Consider the following 19,996-nt stretch of genomic DNA (forward strand, 5'->3'; position numbering starts at 1 on the left):
CATGCTGAAGTTGGGCAGCAGATTTTCAAAAAATATAGATGGGGATTTCAAGAAAAAATAGTGATTTTTTCATAAAACCAATTGAATAATTTTGTAATATTTTTTATGAAGTGCAACAAAAAAGCAGGAATTTGAGTGCTCATGTTTTATAAAAATGAAGCTTTTTTAAATGCAAGATATTAGAAATAAATGACTTTTCCAACATCCAGCACTGACGGGACCCCAGTGGATAACGGAATATTTCCAGATTGGCTCCGGATTTCAAGTGAACCAGCTGCTGTCCACCACATTAATGTCATAATTTTTATGACACCATTGTCTGATGGATAACGGTTTATTAGCTGGAATGTCATCCAATTACCGTAATGCATCGAACACCAAAAAGATAGTTATTCCGGTCATTTCTTTTCGTATCAAACATTTTCGCTGCATAATAACTATGTGAGATAATTCTGAACGATACCATCATTAACTGTATGTGCTATTTTGAGCATAGTAGAAAGCAGTGCAGCAAAATATCGACAATAAACGTCGATATTCAAAATTCTACTCAAGTCACTCATTTGAGCTCAATGTCGCGCGAAAGTATTTCAATGACAATGAAAAATCTCAGCATTCGTAGGAAGTGATAATGAACTATTAAAAGTGTCCGGTTTCGTGGGCTCAGTGTCTGGATTTCGAGCCATTACGGTAGCAAATAAAATAATCAACTCAATTTACGGTAGCAAATAAAATAATCATCCAAATTGTACTAAATCATACTGAAAAAATAGAAGATTTTGAATTTATCAGTCTCACTTTCCATTTTACAGCACATTGTGTCACTTCCTTACTAACGAGGCAAAAATAATCAGCTTAATTAGATGTCGAAGGCTGAAACTTACTCGTGGTCACGAACATTTGAATGCAGCGCAGTACATTTTCCTGGAAAATTCTTCGTCAATCGTTCGTCCAAAACGCACATTGAACGAAGCATGGACTCGCCGCGGTGGAAAACTGAACCAAAACAACACTGCTTTTGTCGCGTCGCTGCGGAAAATTCTCACCATGTGTGTACCCGAAAATAGCTTTTCTCACCATGCTCAGTCTCGATCAAACCGCGGACGCGTACGGAAGTCATAGTTCATTTCATCGTCGCTAGGAAATTTTTTTCATCATCTCTTCATCCCAGGGCCCATCCATTTCATCCAACGGTGGTCATCGAATGGTAGCAAGTGAAATTTCGCGACTTTTCGGCCATTTCCCACGTGGGAATTCCGACTTTTCCAGCTAAACTATGTGCATTAGATAATATTATTAGCAATAGCGCATGATTTATAGGTGAAAATGAGTGCTAAAGTAGGAAAAATGAGCACCAAGCGAGTGCTCATGCTGGGCGTCGCTGTATTCCTTTTATGGATAAAATTGCCGGACCAAAGCGCAGATGCAACTGTACAGACTGAAATGTAAGTTAAATGGATGATTTTCAGGTTCAGATAGGTGAAAAATTTAATTCAATGGATTTTTCCCAGGCAAAAATCTAAATTCGTAACCATTTTGACAGCTGTCATTAGGGGAAAAGTGCCACCAAGATGAAAATGAAAACTTAACGAAACGAAAATCTATTTTCAGACGCGTGAGAATTTCCACGCTCGCTTCTCGTCGGGTTTTCTCCCATGTCACGCAAACAACGTGTTGCGCGTGCCGGCTTCGTGAGATGACGAGATGTTTTTCCGCTTTGTTTTGGACGCGCATGGGGGTTTGTTGGTAAACATGTTTTCTTTCGACAGGCTGACTGATGTAATCATAACAAGAGTCATATGGTTGGGGATTAAACGCGCAAGCGTGTCCGTAAAATAACGTGTTTGTAAACAGTTTCGATGCCGGTCAATGGTGATGTTTTGTTGACAAACATCATATTTTAGATTTGATTGGCATTTTTGGATATCGTCTTTAATATTTTTTTAATAAGATGAAATTTAATTATATTCTATCGATATTTCTTCAAAAAATTCAACAGGTCATCATCATGTGTCTCACACTTAATTTTGCGCTTATTGTGAAACACATCCATTTCAAGTGTGAATCTTATGCTATGAACCATGCCTAAACACTATGGATTTGAATTGTGAAACACTTGGATTCTATGTGCCTCATATGGTGATATCAATAGCTTTGCACATCATAGTTCAATATTCTACAATATTCTACTTTATCGACTTCTACTTTACCGACTATAAAAATATATAAATATATATTGACAAAAATATAAACAAAACCTCCAGAGGCCAGAGCTCTCACATATTTTTTTAATGGGTCTGATTTGGGATTCGATCATGGGGTGTGCTGCTGCCGGAGTCTTCGTTCGATCTCACTGTGCCACGGTTGTTCTCATGTAAGAGGCGGGTTGATAGGATAAAGTCACAACTCTTGTGTTCGATGTTTACCTTTGTGAGCAAGCAATTCACATCGTATTGAAACGCAAAACACTTTAAATCCATCTGTTTTGAACAGTAGTGTGATTCAATGTGCAATACACTTGAATAGATACACACTTAGAAATACCTAATCTTACACATGACGGAATCCATCATTGACCTAAAGGATGAGACGTAAACAAACATGTCATGTAACATTAAGTGCTCTGAGACTGACATGTTCGAAAGTACGTTTGATTGAGCAGAATTTCGCATCTATTATGACTCAATTTTATGTCAAAATTGACGCTCGTATATTTCAGTGTCAGAGCACCTAAATTTACATCAATTTTTCTAAGTGTGTAGTGAAAGATTTTCAACATTTCAAAAAACGAGAAATTAACGTGTATAACACATTGAACCAAGGTGCAATACACTTAAAGTAAATGTGATTGTGCATTTAAAAAATCAAGTGTTTAAACACTTCGATCAAACGTGTGGTATTTTTTGAGTGTAAGAAATGGAGCAAAAAAGTAGGGATGATATCCGGAATAGCTGCTTAGGCACTTGTTATGGTTAATTTCTATGCCTAGACTCCTGCGCTGACAACAATCCCTCAGTTTAAGATCAGGCCAGATGCCTACCCTAATAAATTGGTACCATACACTAACGATAGCATATATGGTACGACCATACCACATACAGTTGGGATGATATCCCGAATTGGTGGTTAGGCGCTTCTTATGGTTATTGTTTATGCGGGTAGATACATCAAACATGCAACTACACTTACATAATTTAAGAGACACTGTATTTCACACGGTTAAACTGTATTTTGAGCAGTTAGCTAGTGAATTTATGCTCATGAATTAATTGACAAACTTTGTTTCTTGACGAAGTTTGCAACTGATTATTTTGTATGGATAGCTGATCAGTGTTGGAAAGTTTATTTAAAAAAAAAACAATCGCGAACGGAATTGGAATAAAAGTTCCCAAACGAGATGTGCGAAGCAATGCATCGCACTTTTCTATGTTATGGTTTCCTAAAGTAATTGTTATATCAGGTATGTTTCGTTTTCTACTGAAGGTAATTGAGTTACATTTTTTACATTTAACTGTAGAAGGCTTTTGTGACACCAAGTATGGAATATTTGTGTTTCGTTGTTGAATGTGTTAATGTCTTCGGCATCTTTTATTTCCAAAAAAAGTTTAATGTCGTCAGCATGTTTGCCACTCTGATGATGTTTTCTTTTTCTAGAGTAGGTGTAATGCCTTATACATGATAAAACCATAGAGGTAACTCTAAGACCAGCAGGTCCCGAAGAAACGTGGTCAACTTTTTGGCTCAGCTCTAGTAATATCTTCGGTCCCAAGCTAATCGATGCACGCCTCGAAAGATAGAAATATCCACGAACCCCTCATTTTATCTGTCAAACTTTCATAGCGAATCATCAATGGGAGTATACATTTAGGTGGCATTTAATATACCATTATAAGGTTCTATAACGCGTGTTTGCGTTATAAAATATAACGCTAAGCGACGTCTCAATGCGACATCGATATAACAAACTCAACTGGAAGACCAACTCGTGCTCTTGATGTGGGAAAAGTGTTGTTTTGTTTTGAAAACGATGGAAAGCGACCTGGCAACTACACTCGATTCGAACATGGAGAAGAGGTGTCAGATGACTATGACCAACAAAGTTTATCTAGCGGCAATTTTCGTTGATTAAAGGATTAACTTGAAAAATAGCCTATTCATAACGAACGAAGGAAGAGATGTGGCTTTGGTAAGCGAAATGTACAATCAAGTTGTGGTTTATTTGCTCGTTAATATGCTTTCTTTCAATTTAACCGATGGTGCACGGTACTAACACTAGGACTTTTTGGAAATCTGTTGTCGCAAAGTGATTGTTTCAATTCAGCATCATGATGGCTAGTATGAACTATCCTGTGAGCACTAACACATCTGAAGAATTCAGATGCTGCCGTAGTAAGTTTTGTTGATTGACAGGTATTCAATACAATTCCTGAAGCAAGAAGCTTAGCAACAATCCGTAATAGAGATATCTCGCGTCACTTTTCAAATAGACCAATGTAACATATCCACCATTTTGAGAAAATCGAAGTTGAAGTTCGACAGATTATTATTTTAACTGTTTAAAAACAATAAATTTTGCAATACTATTTTTAATGTAATCAGTGTATAATAACGTTGAAAATTCAGAAGAAACGGTAAAATCACAATTTTACTTTGAATTTCATGCTACAACATAGAAAAAACCACATAGAACGTTTTGACAAGTCGAGTTGTACATCGGACATGTTAAATTGGACGATTTTTCTCAATGACATTATCAATGAGTGTTACATTGGACGGTTTATCTACATGATACTAGATTCCCTTTCACAGATTCCAGAGTATAGTACCTAACTTTAGATTGGCCCCGCCTTTGGAAAATGAGCACCAATCATGTTAGGCAGCCCGAATGACCGAAGTAACAATCATGTACCCATCATTTCAAACTGTACATTGGACAATTTTTGATCAATGATTATCTTAAATAAATGAAAGTAAATTTGGATGGATGTTTTTGAATCACATACAATGATAGAAGAGCAATAGTTTGTATCGCTTAACTCGATTTGTTTACATTTGTTACATTGGTCGATTTGAAAAGTGTTGCGAGATATGACACAACTTTTTCCTAAATTTATTACATTAAGGTGATACTCTAAGGAAGCCTTAGCGTGAAACTTCAAAGGTACAAATGTCAGCTTCCACAAAACATACAAATTTGAAATTGCTCTCTGTTTGTAGTAGCACAGCAAAAAAGGAGTAGCAATTTCAAATTTGTATGTTTTGTGGAAGCTGACATTTGTGCCTTTAAAGTTTCACGCTAAGGCTTCCTTAGAGTATCACCTTAACCTTAATCCAGCATTTTGTACCTACGTATACAGTGGTGATCGGACAAAGGTCGTTTTCATACAAACTAGCCAAGTTTAACATGTTGTAAATGTGTTCGGTTATGATAAATTGAGCTGAAATTTTGACGCAAAACTACAAATATGTTGAAATACCAAATTTTTAATGGAAGGTGACAATAAAATTAAAATTTGTGGATAGCTGATAGGTCAATGGAAAAACAAGTTATGAGTCAAAATTTCAGCTCAATTGAGCATAACAGAACAAATTTACAACATGTTAAACCTGGTTAATTTTTAAGTGTAGACTTGTGTGTATGTAATGAGAAGTCACCACTAACGTTTTTGCAGCAAAGTACACTTCTGCGTTAAAAATAATCCCTTCAAATAGTATTCACTCAAGCCAGACAAAATACAAATATTATTCTTCAGAGTTCTATCATTACTAGCGTGTTGATATGATCGGTCAAGTCAGACCAAACTGTGACATCTTTTTTGATTTCGAGAAAAACGAATTGGCTGTTCAATATTGTGTCTTATTTAATGGGACAAATCATTTGACCGTTTTTTCTTGCTACTCTAATTTTTCAAATCTGGTTGTAAAAGTGAAATGTAGCTGAGGGAATTCTTGATCTTATGATATCATTATTTCATTTTTTGTTTTTATTTTGCTACTTAGTCCCTTCTGGCTTAACGCCGACCATATGATCTTGTATAGTAAAATGTAGTTCTGTTTTACATTCAAAATCGTCCATTTATATTTTTACTGGTCTGAGTAAAAGTATTCTGAGGGAATTTTTTTAGGGCGGCAGTCTAATTTGGTGCAAATGCAATAACTTTGTTGGATTGCTGCAACTACCGCGCGATCACACTGCTGAGCGCCGCCTACAAGGTACTCTCGCAAATTCTATGCCGCCGCCTGTCACCATTTGCAAGAGACTTCGTGGGGCAATGCCAAATTTTCACGATTCAAGTTCTGCAGAAATGCCGCGTATACAACGTGTCCACACATCATTTGTTCATCGATTTCAAATCCGCATACGACACAATCGATTGAGATCAGCTATGGCAGATTATGCACGAGTACGGATTTCCGGATAAACTGATGCGATTGAAGGCGACGATGGATCAAGTGATGTGCGTTGTTCGAGTATCGGGGACACTCTCGAGTCCCTTTGAATCTCGAAGGGGGTTACGGCAAGGTGATGGACTTTCGTGTTTGCTATTCAACATCGCGTTAGAAGGTGTTATCAGAAGAGCTGGCATGGCACGGTACTTTGAGACGATGGCGGAAACGAACATCAGACTGAAGGGTGAAGCTAGGCGGATTGGATTTGCAATCAACGCATTGAAGGCAAAATACATGAGAGGAAGAGGTTCTAAGAAAAACAATGCTAGCCTCCCACCCCGAGTTCAGATTGACGGTGACAAAATCGAGGTGATCGATGAGTTCGTGTATTTGGGTTCACTGGTGACCGCCGAAAATGATACCAGCAGAGAAATTCAAAGACGCATTATAGCAATCGTACTTTGGACTCCGGAGGACGCTCCGGTTGAATAAAATTCGCCGCCGCACGAAGCTAACTATCTACAAGACGTTGATTAGACCGGTGGTTCTCTACGGCCACGAGACCTGGACTATGCTCGTGGAGGAGGTGGTGTTTTCGAACGGAAGGTGTAACGTAGCATCTACGGTGGAACGCTAAAAGACCAAAAAACTCCGACAATGTTCAGCATTTGACGGCCACGATCTGGTTAAGTAAAAACTAAACTCGAAATATTAAAAAACATTCAAAACATTTATTCGCAACAAAAGATATCAATCAAAAAGTTGAATTTGAGGAGCTGCACAAAGGCCTAATACTGCCAATTTTGGAAAAAAAAATTCTGGTGGAATACTGTATTACGTTCACAAGATTAGTTTCGCTGAGAACATTTTAAGAAAAAGAGAATTCCAAAATTGGAAAAGTGATTCAAATTAACTAAATTCGAAAGTTTGTAAGTAATAGAAGTTTTTGAAACAAATTGGAATTTGATAACGGCTAACAGTAAATCAGGCACGTCAGGCCCAATCAACGAAAGAGCACTGTACCACCGGCTCCTAACATCTGCCGATGAAAACAATTTGTTACTCGAGGAACAGTTTGGTTTTCGGAAAGGTCGTTCGACCGTCCACCAGCTGACTCGAGTAACAAACATTCTCAGACGGAACAAGTCTGTTTCGAAAACATCTGCCATGGCGTTGTTGGACGTTGAAAAAGCGTTCGACAATGTCTGGCATGATGGCCTGGTGTTCAAATTGCAGCAGTACGGTCTTCCAATCTTCCTAGTGAAGATCATAAACAACTATCTATCAGACAGGACGTTCTGAGTCTCTCTGAATGGCATCACATCGGATGCTTTCAACATCGGTGCCGGGGTTCCACAAGGAAGCATCCTTGGCCCCATCCTATTCAACCTGTTCACCTCCGATATGCCGACTCTCCCTGATGGTGGATCGTTGACTATGTTCGCAGATGACACATCCACCGTCTACAAGGGTAGGGTCATCGGAGCTCTGACTGCCAAACTTCAGAGAGGCCTGGACGTCCTGTCTGAATATTTCAACAGCTGGAAGATCCCTATCAACGCGGCAAAGACCCAGGTCATTATCTTTCCACACTCTAAATCTCCTAGTCTTGTTCCTTCGGAGAATAACAAGGTCTGCCTGAACGGCACAGTGGTGGAATGGTCCAAAGAGGTCGTGTACCTGGGGATAACACTAGACAGCAAGCTTCTTTTCAGGGAGCACGTTGACAAAACAAAAACCAAGTGCAACATCTTGATAAGATCGTTGTATCCACTTATCAACAGGAAGTCAACCCTGTCCCTGAAAAATAAGCTTGCTGTCTACGAACAAATCATCCTTCCTGTAATCGAGTACGGTATGCCAATCTGGGAGAGTTGAGCAAAATGCCATCACCTTAAACTCCAAAGGATCCAGAACAAGATCCTTAGGATGGTCCTAAACAGTCCCCCGCGGACTAGAAATTCTGAGATCCACCTGGAATTCAAACATTAGAAGAACGGGGAGTATTCATCCTGGAAAGGTTCAGAGACACCTGTCTGAGATCAAATCATCAGATCATATGTGATCTAGCACGTTAGGTTAAGTTATACTCGTAGTTAGGTAGGTTATCACTTTTTTCAATTAAAAAAAAACATCCCCTAAGGGATATTATGTAAACTAGTTGAAAAACGCAAATATTAAATTAGAATATCAAATTAAACAAAGATGAAGAGCCAGGCTGGCTAATCAATTGAAATGATAAATCATTTTTTTTTGTAGTGATCCAGTGGCAGCACTTGCTAAAACTCTACACTGAACCCCTTTTATTGATAAATTTTGCTTCTATGACCCTCTATTTTAATCAACACACAGACGTTCCTAGGCTATGGTGCCTGTTTGGTCACTGTTGTTTTTGTGCTGTTCCAAATAGTTTTGATAATATAATTGCGCATTCTTGTTTTTTTAAAAGGTTTATTTTTGTCCCAGTCTTGTCTTCTGTCGTCACTTATTTTGTCATTTTGTCTTGTGTATTAACCCCCACTTGTCTTGTTTATTGTGTCAACTTGTGTCTATTGTCCTTCCCCATCTGTTTTTAAACTCGTTCTGTTACTCTGTCATGACTAATTTCATTGATATATAAAAATAGTAATATCAATTACAGAATAATATGGTTATTTCTCGATTACTTTTTCAAAGGGAAGCACCAGCTCCTGCAAACAATGCATTCGATCGTCGATCCGGCGCAACCGGTAGCTCGCACACGCTTATCAACACCACCAGCAGGTAGAGGAAAATTTCCCCTATCTGATGATAGTGCCAGCACGCGCGGGCGAGCCACCAGCTACGCCAAATCGACGACCAAACGCGCCTACAAAAGCCGATACGCTCCCTTGAAAAAGTTATCGAGATTTCTACTAATTAATGAATTATTGACAATTACCTCTCATGATCCTTGGCTCCACTATGATTTTAACTTACCACTTTTTGATTATTTATCAAATACCTCTCCGAGTATATAACGCCCCGATGCCTTGTTGGTTTTTGGATTGGTCCTGAATTTGTTTGATATCCTGTTCGAAGTAATTCTTTGAGTTCCAGCTTGTACGTGTCTCACGTCATATGATTCGCCATTCATAAAGATAATGGGTTAAAAGGGAGTAAAACATAAATAAAGGTAGATTAGTATTAGTTGTACTTGATCCAAACAATAGAAAGAAGCATAGATGACTTAGTAGAAAAATAAAACTAATATATAACTAAAAGTGCAATGGATAAGTGTTAGTTCCGGGATCATTTTAGTGTTAGTAGTTATGTTAGTTTTGATCCGTATTCAGCCCTGCCGGCCCCTCCAGCACTATTTGCCGCAATTGTGATAAGATTATGCGACACTGCTACTACTACTATGTTAGATGTATGACTTGTCAATTTTCGCAACGCAATGTCTTTCAATAAATCACTCAATCAATTTGATGTTTGAAAATTTGCTCAAAAGGGCTTTGTTGACACATCATACATTATCGAAAACTAAAGCACAACAATCCTAATTCTTATTTCAAACCTATCAACATATTTAACACATCTTTCCTAAAACTTCACTTGTTCGTAAGCGCCTGGTTGAAGATATGACTTTCGCTATTGACATTGTCTGTAATTAACAAATACACTAAAAAGGAAGATTTATTATACAACTTCATAGGCTAGTCGCCTCCCTAAGCGGACCCCCCGCGTCCTATCTCTTATGTTATTTAACTTTCTGAATTCTCTAATTGAAGTTTATTTAATAAATAACTAAAATCTCTAATCTACCTACACAATCATAACCCATGCTTTTAAACTACAATTTAACGTGTTTCAAGTACTTCTGTCTTTGACATATATTAATTATATCTTTGTTCGTCCCAGATGACACCTTCAAGTGACTAAAATGCTTCACTTTGAAGTTAGTTTCCAAACTAATTTTAAATTGTATATTGTATAGGGTAAATGTTCCAATTACGCTCTCACGTTTCCACTATGTGGCACCACAAAAATACATAAGGGGATGTCACAATAGAAGCACACCACAGTGGAAATCCCGAGCCATAGTTCAAACACTTATCCCAAATCAAAATGAAGCACATATAAGATTAGTTACAATACCATCTACAAAAATGAAGTTTAACATTGTTTCCTGAGTAATACTTCAATGAAAAGAAGAATGAAAGCTTGTCACGCCAATAGAAGGAGCACTGTTGGGCACTTTCTGAAATATTTCAATAGTATAATTCCCTTGCAAACCCACATGAATCTATCTGCGTAAAAATAAATAAAATAAGAGTGATTTGCGGCAAAACCCGCCAGTATCACACCCAACGTCAGTGCCTATACGTAAGCGTACTACGACGCGGCTCTCAATTAAAGGAGTAACAAGTGTGATACTATCACTGCTAGACTAGATCTTTGGTTCTCTCATGCAGTGGTTTATCAGAGAGGGGAAGCTTAGTAATCCCCATTGCCTGCCCATGACGCCATTCTATCGCGGCATGAGCCAGCAACGCCGACCATAAACCTACCGTCTCCAACACTCCACTAGCATGAAATTAAGCCCGCCCACCAATAGCAAGGTGCAAAAACTAGCCAAGGGGAGGGTAATTGAAATGATAAACCAATTTACTACCATAATGAACAGAAATTAACATAATTTTACTACTACTAATCAACGTGGACAGCTTATATAGGGGTGGAATTTCCCACCGTCCATAGCGTGCTCGCCAACCGTCCGCAATCGGTTCTCCGACGATCAAAATCCGATCGTTAGACAGTGGTGAGTTTCTTTGCGACACCGTTACTACTCGTTTCGTCAAGTCGTGTGGCGCCGAGCGACGCAATAAAAAGCTCTGACTTCACCAAATTCCGGGGACGCATATACTCCGACGATTATCGCACACGCACGAGTTGGTCTTTCACGTGCAAACCGATTTCGCTGCCTGAAGCCTGCCTGTTTGTCGAGGAACATCTTCCAACGCTGGAAAGACGCCCGAGAACACCCGCCGTTGGACCAACGCCTGGAAGAATAAGGTCAGAAGTTATTGGTCCTTGTTTGTCAAAGTCCTTAGGACATGTGTAGCTGAATTAGCTAAATTCAAAAGCTAGGTTTGCCCTGATCAATAAAATTTGGATTCGAACTTTGAATAAATTTTGAATATTAGGCCTTTGTGCAACTCCTTAAATTCAACTTTTTGATTGATATCTTTTGTTGCGAATAAATGTTTTGAATCTTTTTAATATTTCGAGTTAAGTTTTGACTTTACCAGATCGTGGTCGTCAAATGCTAAACATTGTCGGAGTTGTTTGTTCTTTTAGATGAGACAATTTCCTACCATTCAATTTTGGAGTTCGTTTGCCTTAAGATTACCGTCCCTTTACAATATTTTGGTTAGTTTGCTCGTATCGGTTGGGTTCAAGTGAAACATCAGTTCTGAGATGACTGTTTGGCCTGCCCTGAAGGCGTAGTCTCATGCCGGGTATTTATAACGGAGTTAACGGTCCTTCTTTTGGGAAGGTGGCGCTTATGCCGTTTGCTTTAAGGAACAGAACGGAACGTTACAAATTAATAGCAAGAAATGGCAGAAGATTGATTCACTAGAGGGAGATTTGTAGAACACTAGATTGCTGACGAAGCTACATAATATATTCGTTATCGCAGAAGGGAATACTGTTGGTCTGAATCCAACATACCATTAACAATTTGATCAACATTTCCTACTAAAAACTTAGTAACATGATCTAATTTCCAAACCGTAATACACCCCGCCCTCCTGGTTTAAAACCACTGGTCTATATGGTAGCGGATTGAGGTGGCACTAATCTCATAGAAAGGTTTATGACTTCCACCATCCACGAATTTACGCAACTAGCTTAATACGAGTGCAAACAGGCATTATTACCAAGCAGATCTATAAACACAATGATTTAGTCCCGGTTTTTTCATCTTACTTTCAGAATGGAAAAATGGGGCGACAACTTCGGGGAAGAACTGTGGGATCTGGCCCAAACGATGACAAAGGCGAGCGAAATCACACAGAAATACAAAGCTTACAATGCTCGCGTCGAGCACAAGGATGGTACCAGTTTGATTAAGTCCATTGTGGACAACGTGGGTCGAATGTTGATCCGCAAGATGGACGCCATCAAGTGCATCATCAACATGGCCGAACAGTTGTCCGAGGAGTTTGAATTTAACGAAACCATCGCGGACAATTTCACCTACTACTCCAGCAAGTATTCGAATGTGAGTTACACAAAGATCTTTGCGATCTTTTTTCCGGGTGGAATACATATTTCACAATTTCAGATTGATGGTCGACCGGAGCCTGATATACCATCGACCTTGGAGGACAACATCTGGATGTATCGGAATATGTCGCTGAATTCAGATACTCACTTCTTCAACATCTCGGTGAACACATCATACAGCTCGGTACACGTACCACAGAACGTGTACGATCGATATCCGTGGGTGATGGAAGCATTGCAGTGGTCCGAAGCATTGGACGACGTGTTTGAGCAGAACTACAATTCTGATCCGGCACTTTCGTGGCAGTACTTTGGATCTTACACGGGTATTCTGAGGCATTATCCAGCGCTGGAGTGGGATCGTGAACAGGTCGACACCTTTGACTGTCGGAAGCGCTCGTGGTACATTGAAACGGCGACCTGTTCGAAGGATATCGTGATCCTGCTAGACAATTCCGGCTCAATGACCGGCTATCGGAACTACATAGCTCAATTAACTGTTAAAAGTGTTCTAGATACGTTTTCGAATAATGATTTCATCAATATTTACAAATACTCAAACGACGTGGATCCTTTGATCGACTGTTTTGCTGTGAGTTTCAGGATTGGAAGTTAGGTTTGCACAGTTTTTGTTGACAATGAGCTATATTATTTTTCAGGACATCCTGATACAAGCAACTCCAGAAAACATTCGATTCTTGAATGAGAAAGTTCGAGAGCTGGTACCGGATGGTTACGCTAATGTTAAAAAAGCGTTCGTCAAGGCTTTCGAGCTGTTGCAGCATGTAAGTTTGCTTTCGCTACCCAAGTTCTTCTCTAAAACTAACGATTGTTGATCTCTTTAAGTATCGTGAGATTCGAAGGTGCAACGAAACGGTGAGCGGGTGCAACCAAGCCATAATGCTGATCACCGATGGAGTTCCCAGCAATGCAACAGACGTGTTTGAGCAGTATAATTGGTTCGAAAATGGTACAAAAATACCGGTTCGGGTCTTCACGTATTTGCTGGGACGGGAGGTAACCAAGGTTCGGGAAATCCAGTGGATGGCCTGTTTGAACCGAGGTCACTACTCGCACATTCAATCCCTGGATGAAGTTCAAGAGGAAGTACTAAAGTACGTAACTGTAATAGCAACACCACTGGTGCTTCAAGGCGTAGAGCATCCACCGACGTGGACACATGCATTTGCGGATACGGCGGTGATTTGATTTGGATTAGTGACAGTGTCGGTAGAATACCTGTTTGATTATGATTTTTTATTTGCAGGAGAATCTGGAATCGGAAGCAGATGATAATGAGCCTCCTAGGTTGATGATTGCAGTCGGAGCACCGGCATTCGACCGCAAGGCCAATCACTACAATGAAACTCGAACGGCTCGACTGCTCGGCGTTGCAGGAACCGACATTCCTCTCGAAGATCTTGACGATCAGACGTTGCCTTATAAGGTTTGTATATGATTGAACAATATCATTTTGTTTTGGAAATTGCAACATCTTACGCTTGCTTATTATGAAAATGATAAAACTTCTATCTCCATGACAATCAAACAATCAGCCATTTGATCTACACGGTTAGAAAAAAGTACCCAACGGCCAGTTCACTTTTACCTACTTTTGACTAGTTTGTCTCTTTTTCTCCTTCTAATGTTGTCAAAAACGGAGGAGCAAAACCACCCAACAGGGGTAGTAAAGTGTGGGAACCCAACGTTGCGTATAATCATGTTTACCTACTTTTGGGTACAACTAACCTACTTTTGGGTAGAAAGCTAGTGGAAAATTCCATACGAATTGCACACAAGTAAATGAAAACTACTTTGACCCGCTTTACCTACTTTTGGGTTCCTGCACTAAAGTGCCGATATGAGTGAAAAGAACTTACTTTTGGGTTACTTTTATCTTACCGTGTAGAGTTACTCGAACCACTCAACCAAGTGAAAAAAAAATTGATCGATCTCTCAGTCGCCTATTTAATGAGCCACGCCTGATGTATGAATAAATAAAGTAGTTTATTTATTGGCATCGGCGTAGTCTAGGGGACCAGTGCCACTAAAGAATTTTAATTGTTATGGGGTGAACAAATTTACCACTGTTGGATTTTCGACTTACAAAAAGTCAGTACCACCGTTGACTTTGGATTTGGATTTTGATTATTTTTTATTCCTCGCTTAGCAAACTAAGGACATTTGTCTAATCTCAAACACACACAATTTTCCAGAATTTTTATTCAGACAAATTGAAAGATCTGAATTCTAGATCATGAAATTAGACGTTTTTTAGGGTTAACTGCATAATTTGTGGAATCCCATGTGTTATTTTAATCAGAATCCTGAATAAATAATAATATTATTTATTAAAGCCTAGAAATGTTTTAGAGCCCATTGAGTCATAGTGTTTTCGGAAGATTTATTTTTATGAGCAATCCACCAATAGATTTATCTTTACCGGCTCTGAATTATATGAAATTTAGCATAATTGTTTGGTAGGGGCAATAAAGCATGTTTTTCCTGGAATTCAACCATTTTTAATTAAAACGATTTTCTACTATTTTCGACAAATTTGAAGTGTCCATTGTGTCGAATATCAGAAAAATAGCAGGTTTGATAAGCTTTCAAATGAACGTAAGTTCAAAAATCTTAAAAATTCACTGTTTTGCTTTTGAAGTTTTTAACAGTTTTTCAATTTTATGATCAACGGTTTTGATTTTTTTACAGCGTGTATTTTTATTTCTGAAAAAGCAATCCCGTTTTCAACAACTTTACCTCAGATGTTATTTCGATTAGATGAGCCATATTCTAGTCTAGTCTAGTCTAGTCTAGTCTACACATACACAGCCAGTACTTGAAAGAATCCTGGAAAATGATACATCTATCATTTTTCTTGTCATTATTAAAGTCTGCTGCACATCAAGGATGTGAAACAAACAATAAAGTGGCCAGGCGTTGATTAGATGAGCCATATTCTATGCTATGATTTATTGGAATATATCGATTACGCCAATTTGAAAGTAGGCGTGAGTCAAAATGGCCGAATTCCAGCACCAATAGTGAACAATTATGCAAAGTTTTGTGGAAGTCTGAATCTGAAATTCTATATTTCCATTTGTCTATTTGGCGTGGATTTACTCTGTTATGTCCATTTCTTGTAGTTGCGTCAAAACGTAGGCCAACTGGATTCAACCTGCAGCTACTGAATCACCCCTTGAATGATACTTTATTATTATGTGCTGTGGCCGGCGCCGGTGGTGTAGTGGTAAGCGTAACTTCTTTCTCATCCCAATCGGTCTGGGTTAAATTCCAGCCGAGGTCGGTGGGATTTTTTTGAGGCATAAAAATCTCTGGTCACGTCTTCCTTCGGAAGGGAAGTAAAGCCGTTGGTCTCGGCCCATGTGTGTTTGAATGGGTGTGATATCCTACGCAGGTGTGGAAGCTGCCTTCATGCACATTCGATTGCCGTCAATGGATGGCAATCGATGTACGTCGGTGATTGGCACTAGATTGCGGAACAGAGACCGACGTTAAATAAAGGAAAGAAGATCTATGTGCTGTACCCTCTTTATTTCTTTCCTCTGTGCCATCGCTACGGCTCGTTAACATTAGGCTTGTTTCTTGGAAGACCACTGCACTGTGCAGTCAAATACTTTTTGTAGGAATTATTTCTTCTTCACTTTGTGGCAGTTTCAACTAATTGCGATAGCGCCGCACCATTCAATTCATGTATCTATGTATACGTTTATATTCCACGGCAAATGAAAAGACCAGGCTTGGGAATTGTCAACCTCATGACGATAAACTATGTAACAATGACAAACAAAAAAGTCAACGCTCATCTGAAGCAAGCATCACACGGGAAAAAATATTGTCAATACTTAAAAATATTGATAATCCTATTGATGCAAATATTGACGACGAAAATATTGATGAACATATTGACGCAAAATCAGAAAAGTTTGATTTCCTGTTTCAATATTTCCCCTCATTTCCCCTTTCTGTTTGACTACAGCAGCAGATGGTGCCTGTTTCACGGAAACTTTTGTCAAGGTGGTTGTGATTTGACTCGGAATATTCCATCGGATACAACACTGTTAGTGAGGAGCAACCCTGTATTGATGAACCCCCGAAAATATTGTAGAAAGTATTGACATGAAAATATTGATGGAAACATGGACGATCTGTCGTGTGGGGTGCTCTTGACAGCACGATGCGACAAACTTGTGATTGAAAGAGTGACCTACTGGACTGTCTCTCGATGAAACATTTTCTATTCTTGTCTTTCTATCATTTGGTCACGAAACATCTGTTGCGTGACGTTTTCCAGCACGAGTTAGTTGTTTCACGTACGTACGATGGACTGAAACTGTTGACATGGTTATTGACGAAAAAAGTCTGTCATGAAATATGGCTTTTTTTTGGCAACAAGTACATGTACATCCCGAAAATCAATGTCTGATGCAATTTTTGAATCCAAGATGGCGGAAAATGGTTTCAGAAAAACTGTCAAATACCCTATAGTATGGATATTTCGCAACGGTGACGACATGTACACACTTAGAAATACCTAATCTATTACGTGACGGAATCCATCTTTGACATAAAGGATGAGACATAAACAAACATGTCATGTAAAATTAAGTGCTCCGAGACTGAAAAGTTCGTTACTCGCCGAACAGTAAGTTTGATTGAGCCATATTTCGCGTCTGTTATGACTCAAATTTATATCAAAATTGACGCTCGTTCATGTAAGTCTCAGAGCACCTAAATTTTTCCAAGTGTGTAGATGCCGACAATCGGTGTCCGACGTCATTTTGTAATCCAAGATGGCGGCTCTCAGATTCAGAAAAACTGTCAAATACTCTACAATATGGGTATTTTCGGAACCGGGACGACGTGTAGATGCCGACAGTCGGTGTCCGACGTCATTTTGTAATCCAAGATGGCGGCTCTCAGATCCAGAAAAACTGTGAAATACTCTACAATATGGGTATTTTCGGAACCTGGACGACGTGTAGATGCCGAAAATATATGTCCGACGCCATTTTGTAATCCAAGATGGCAGCCATTGAGTTCAGAAAAACTGCAAAATATCCCACAATATGGATATTTTCGGAACGAGGACAACGCGTAGATGCCGAAATGCTGGATTCCAAAAAGGGCGTCAGCCATCGATTTTCCATCTATTGTAAGGTTATTGACAGTTTTAGAAAAAATATAGGGCTGCCATCTTAGATTCCAAATTGCGTCGGTCATCCATTTTTGGCCACTACATATCGTCTACATTTGATAGTATTGCGCCATCTTGGAATTCTATATGGCATTTGACAGCAATTGCCGGTCCCTTGCTATCACCCCGATTCCGAAAATAACCATATTGATGTATTAGTATTTTCAACTTTTCCTATGACTTGAAGCTGCCATCTTTGATTTCAAGGCATTCAATTTCAATCTCTAGATGTACCCGATTCAGGGTGGCAAGTGAATTTCTGATTTTAAATTCCTGGTTTTTTCCTGGTTTTCCTAGTTTCTTCTATAAAAAATCCTGGTTTTTTGAACAAAGCTTTAAATCTATCAGTTTTTCAGATTTATTTTAATGCTTCTACATGAGAGAAGTGTCTTAAGTACATTTTATATGTATTTAGTGAAATACTTCAAATTATATGCTTCGTATGCAAACTAAACTGGTTTTGTAAAAAAAAACAGAAGTAAAATAATTATTCCATTATTTATATTCAACGTTCGCTGAGTTGTGTCGACTTTTCACCAACAAAAGGTTAACTAAAATGCAAATAATTTTTCAAACCTGATAATAAAAAATATTTAGAATGCATCAGTGGACCAGTGGGCACTCATATCAACAAATTGAAATTAAATTTTGACAGATAAATATCAATTAACTGAGTATTTGTTTCAGTCCAAGGTTTTCCACTTAGCTAACGTCTACTGTAATCAAGCGGCTTAAGGCCATTTTCTTGACCTCCGCCCAAGCCTTGATCCTGGTTTATCTAAATGGGTATATTGGTCCTTATTGGCGATATTGGCATTTATATGTCATTATCACTCCGAACCCGAAGCCTCGGTAAAATGTGTAACGTAAAACTTGCAATGTTTGAAAAATCATTTAAGTGAAAACTCACCAATTGGAACATGTCATGACAGCAGCAACGAAAGCTCTGATGCTTTTCTGCTCGATTATCAAAGTGTATTGAATATTGCTGATTCACATATATCTTAGCATGCATCGACATTTCACAAATAAGAAGAAGCAAACATAAACACCATCGGATAATAAATATCATTCACCGAAGCCTTGGTTGAAGACAGATCGATCCCTCTTGATGCAATCGACCCGGTCCGCTGGATTATCAATTGTATCAATCAGGCTATACTGAAACCACATGTAGCCCTAGAATCTACTAAGTAATTGTGGAGACGGTGTCCTCATGAAATGAAACAGTGTAGTAGTCCATAGGTTGGTTGGAGGATCTTCTTTTGCCAATGCGCTAAAAAGCAGTTTTAATTTATTTTCCTATTCAAATATTTCAAAATTTCTTCAATTTATCTTGCGAACTTCCACCTGAATTGTTTTTTGAATGTTTCCTTTCATATTTTATTTTATGTGTTGTCATGCGAACAAGGTCTTCAACTCGGTCTTCAATGAACGATTTTGGTTCAGTGTTCGAAAATCTCAAAAGCAGCTGTCAGTGACGATTGTCAATTTTTGATTGTCAAATTTGACGCCAAATAGTAATTTTTCTCTGAACTGGCAATATACAGATATATTATTTTGCACGCATCACACATAAATAGTCACGTCATCATTTCAAACCGACATGCATCTGTAAATTATTATTTTCTTAGTTTGCTTTAAAATTCCCGGTTTTTTCCCGGTTTTTCCTGGTAAAACAAAATTCCCGACATTTTCCTGGTTTTCCTGGTTCACTTGCCACCCTGCCGATTCAGAACATTTCCAAATTTAAGGGTATTTGACGGTTTTTCCCACTTTTCTGAAACTGGAAGCCGCCATCTTGGAATTCGAAATCCAAGATTCCGACCTTAAGGTGCCACCCTGATTAAAACACTACAAAAATTGAAAGTTATTTGACAGTATTTCCCATTTTTTTTCTGAAACTGGAAGTTGTCATCTTGGATTTAAAAAAGACGTTGACGTCGGACATGGATTAACAGTCTCAAGACGTCACCTTGAAAAATATAGGTATTAAAGGGTATTTGACAGTATATAAAACTTTAAAAAAACCGGAAGCTGCCATTTTGGATTTAAAAATGGTGTCGAACATCGATATCCGGTCTCTAGACGTCATTTAGATTCCGAAAATATCCATATTGAAGAGTATTTGAC

General features: G+C 38.7%; 2 protein-coding genes across 3 annotated transcripts in view; both read left to right on the plus strand.

The window, feature by feature from the left end:
• LOC135710353 (uncharacterized) overlaps positions 1-19,996 on the plus strand; it is a 444,976-nt gene that overhangs the window by 265,108 nt on the left and 159,872 nt on the right. The gene's annotated exons all lie outside the window — the stretch shown is intronic.
• The window catches only part of Ca-Ma2d (Ca[2+] channel Muscle-specific alpha2/delta subunit), a 28,812-nt gene continuing 9,914 nt past the window's right edge, over positions 1,099-19,996 (plus strand). For both annotated transcript variants that reach the window (XM_065232885.1, XM_065232886.1), the window contains exons 1-6: positions 1,099-1,445; positions 12,352-12,640; positions 12,704-13,237; positions 13,305-13,430; positions 13,492-13,845; positions 13,913-14,092. In XM_065232885.1, coding sequence (XP_065088957.1) covers positions 1,327-1,445; positions 12,352-12,640; positions 12,704-13,237; positions 13,305-13,430; positions 13,492-13,845; positions 13,913-14,092 — 1,602 coding nt within the window. In that variant the 5' untranslated portion in view covers positions 1,099-1,326. The remainder of the gene's footprint in view (positions 1,446-12,351; positions 12,641-12,703; positions 13,238-13,304; positions 13,431-13,491; positions 13,846-13,912; positions 14,093-19,996) is intronic.

This window comes from Ochlerotatus camptorhynchus, unplaced genomic scaffold (assembly GCF_037179485.1).
Source record: "Ochlerotatus camptorhynchus isolate MF236.1 unplaced genomic scaffold, CSIRO-AGI_Acam_v1.1 ptg000379l, whole genome shotgun sequence".
In the NCBI taxonomy this organism is placed as follows: domain Eukaryota; kingdom Metazoa; phylum Arthropoda; class Insecta; order Diptera; family Culicidae; genus Ochlerotatus; species Ochlerotatus camptorhynchus.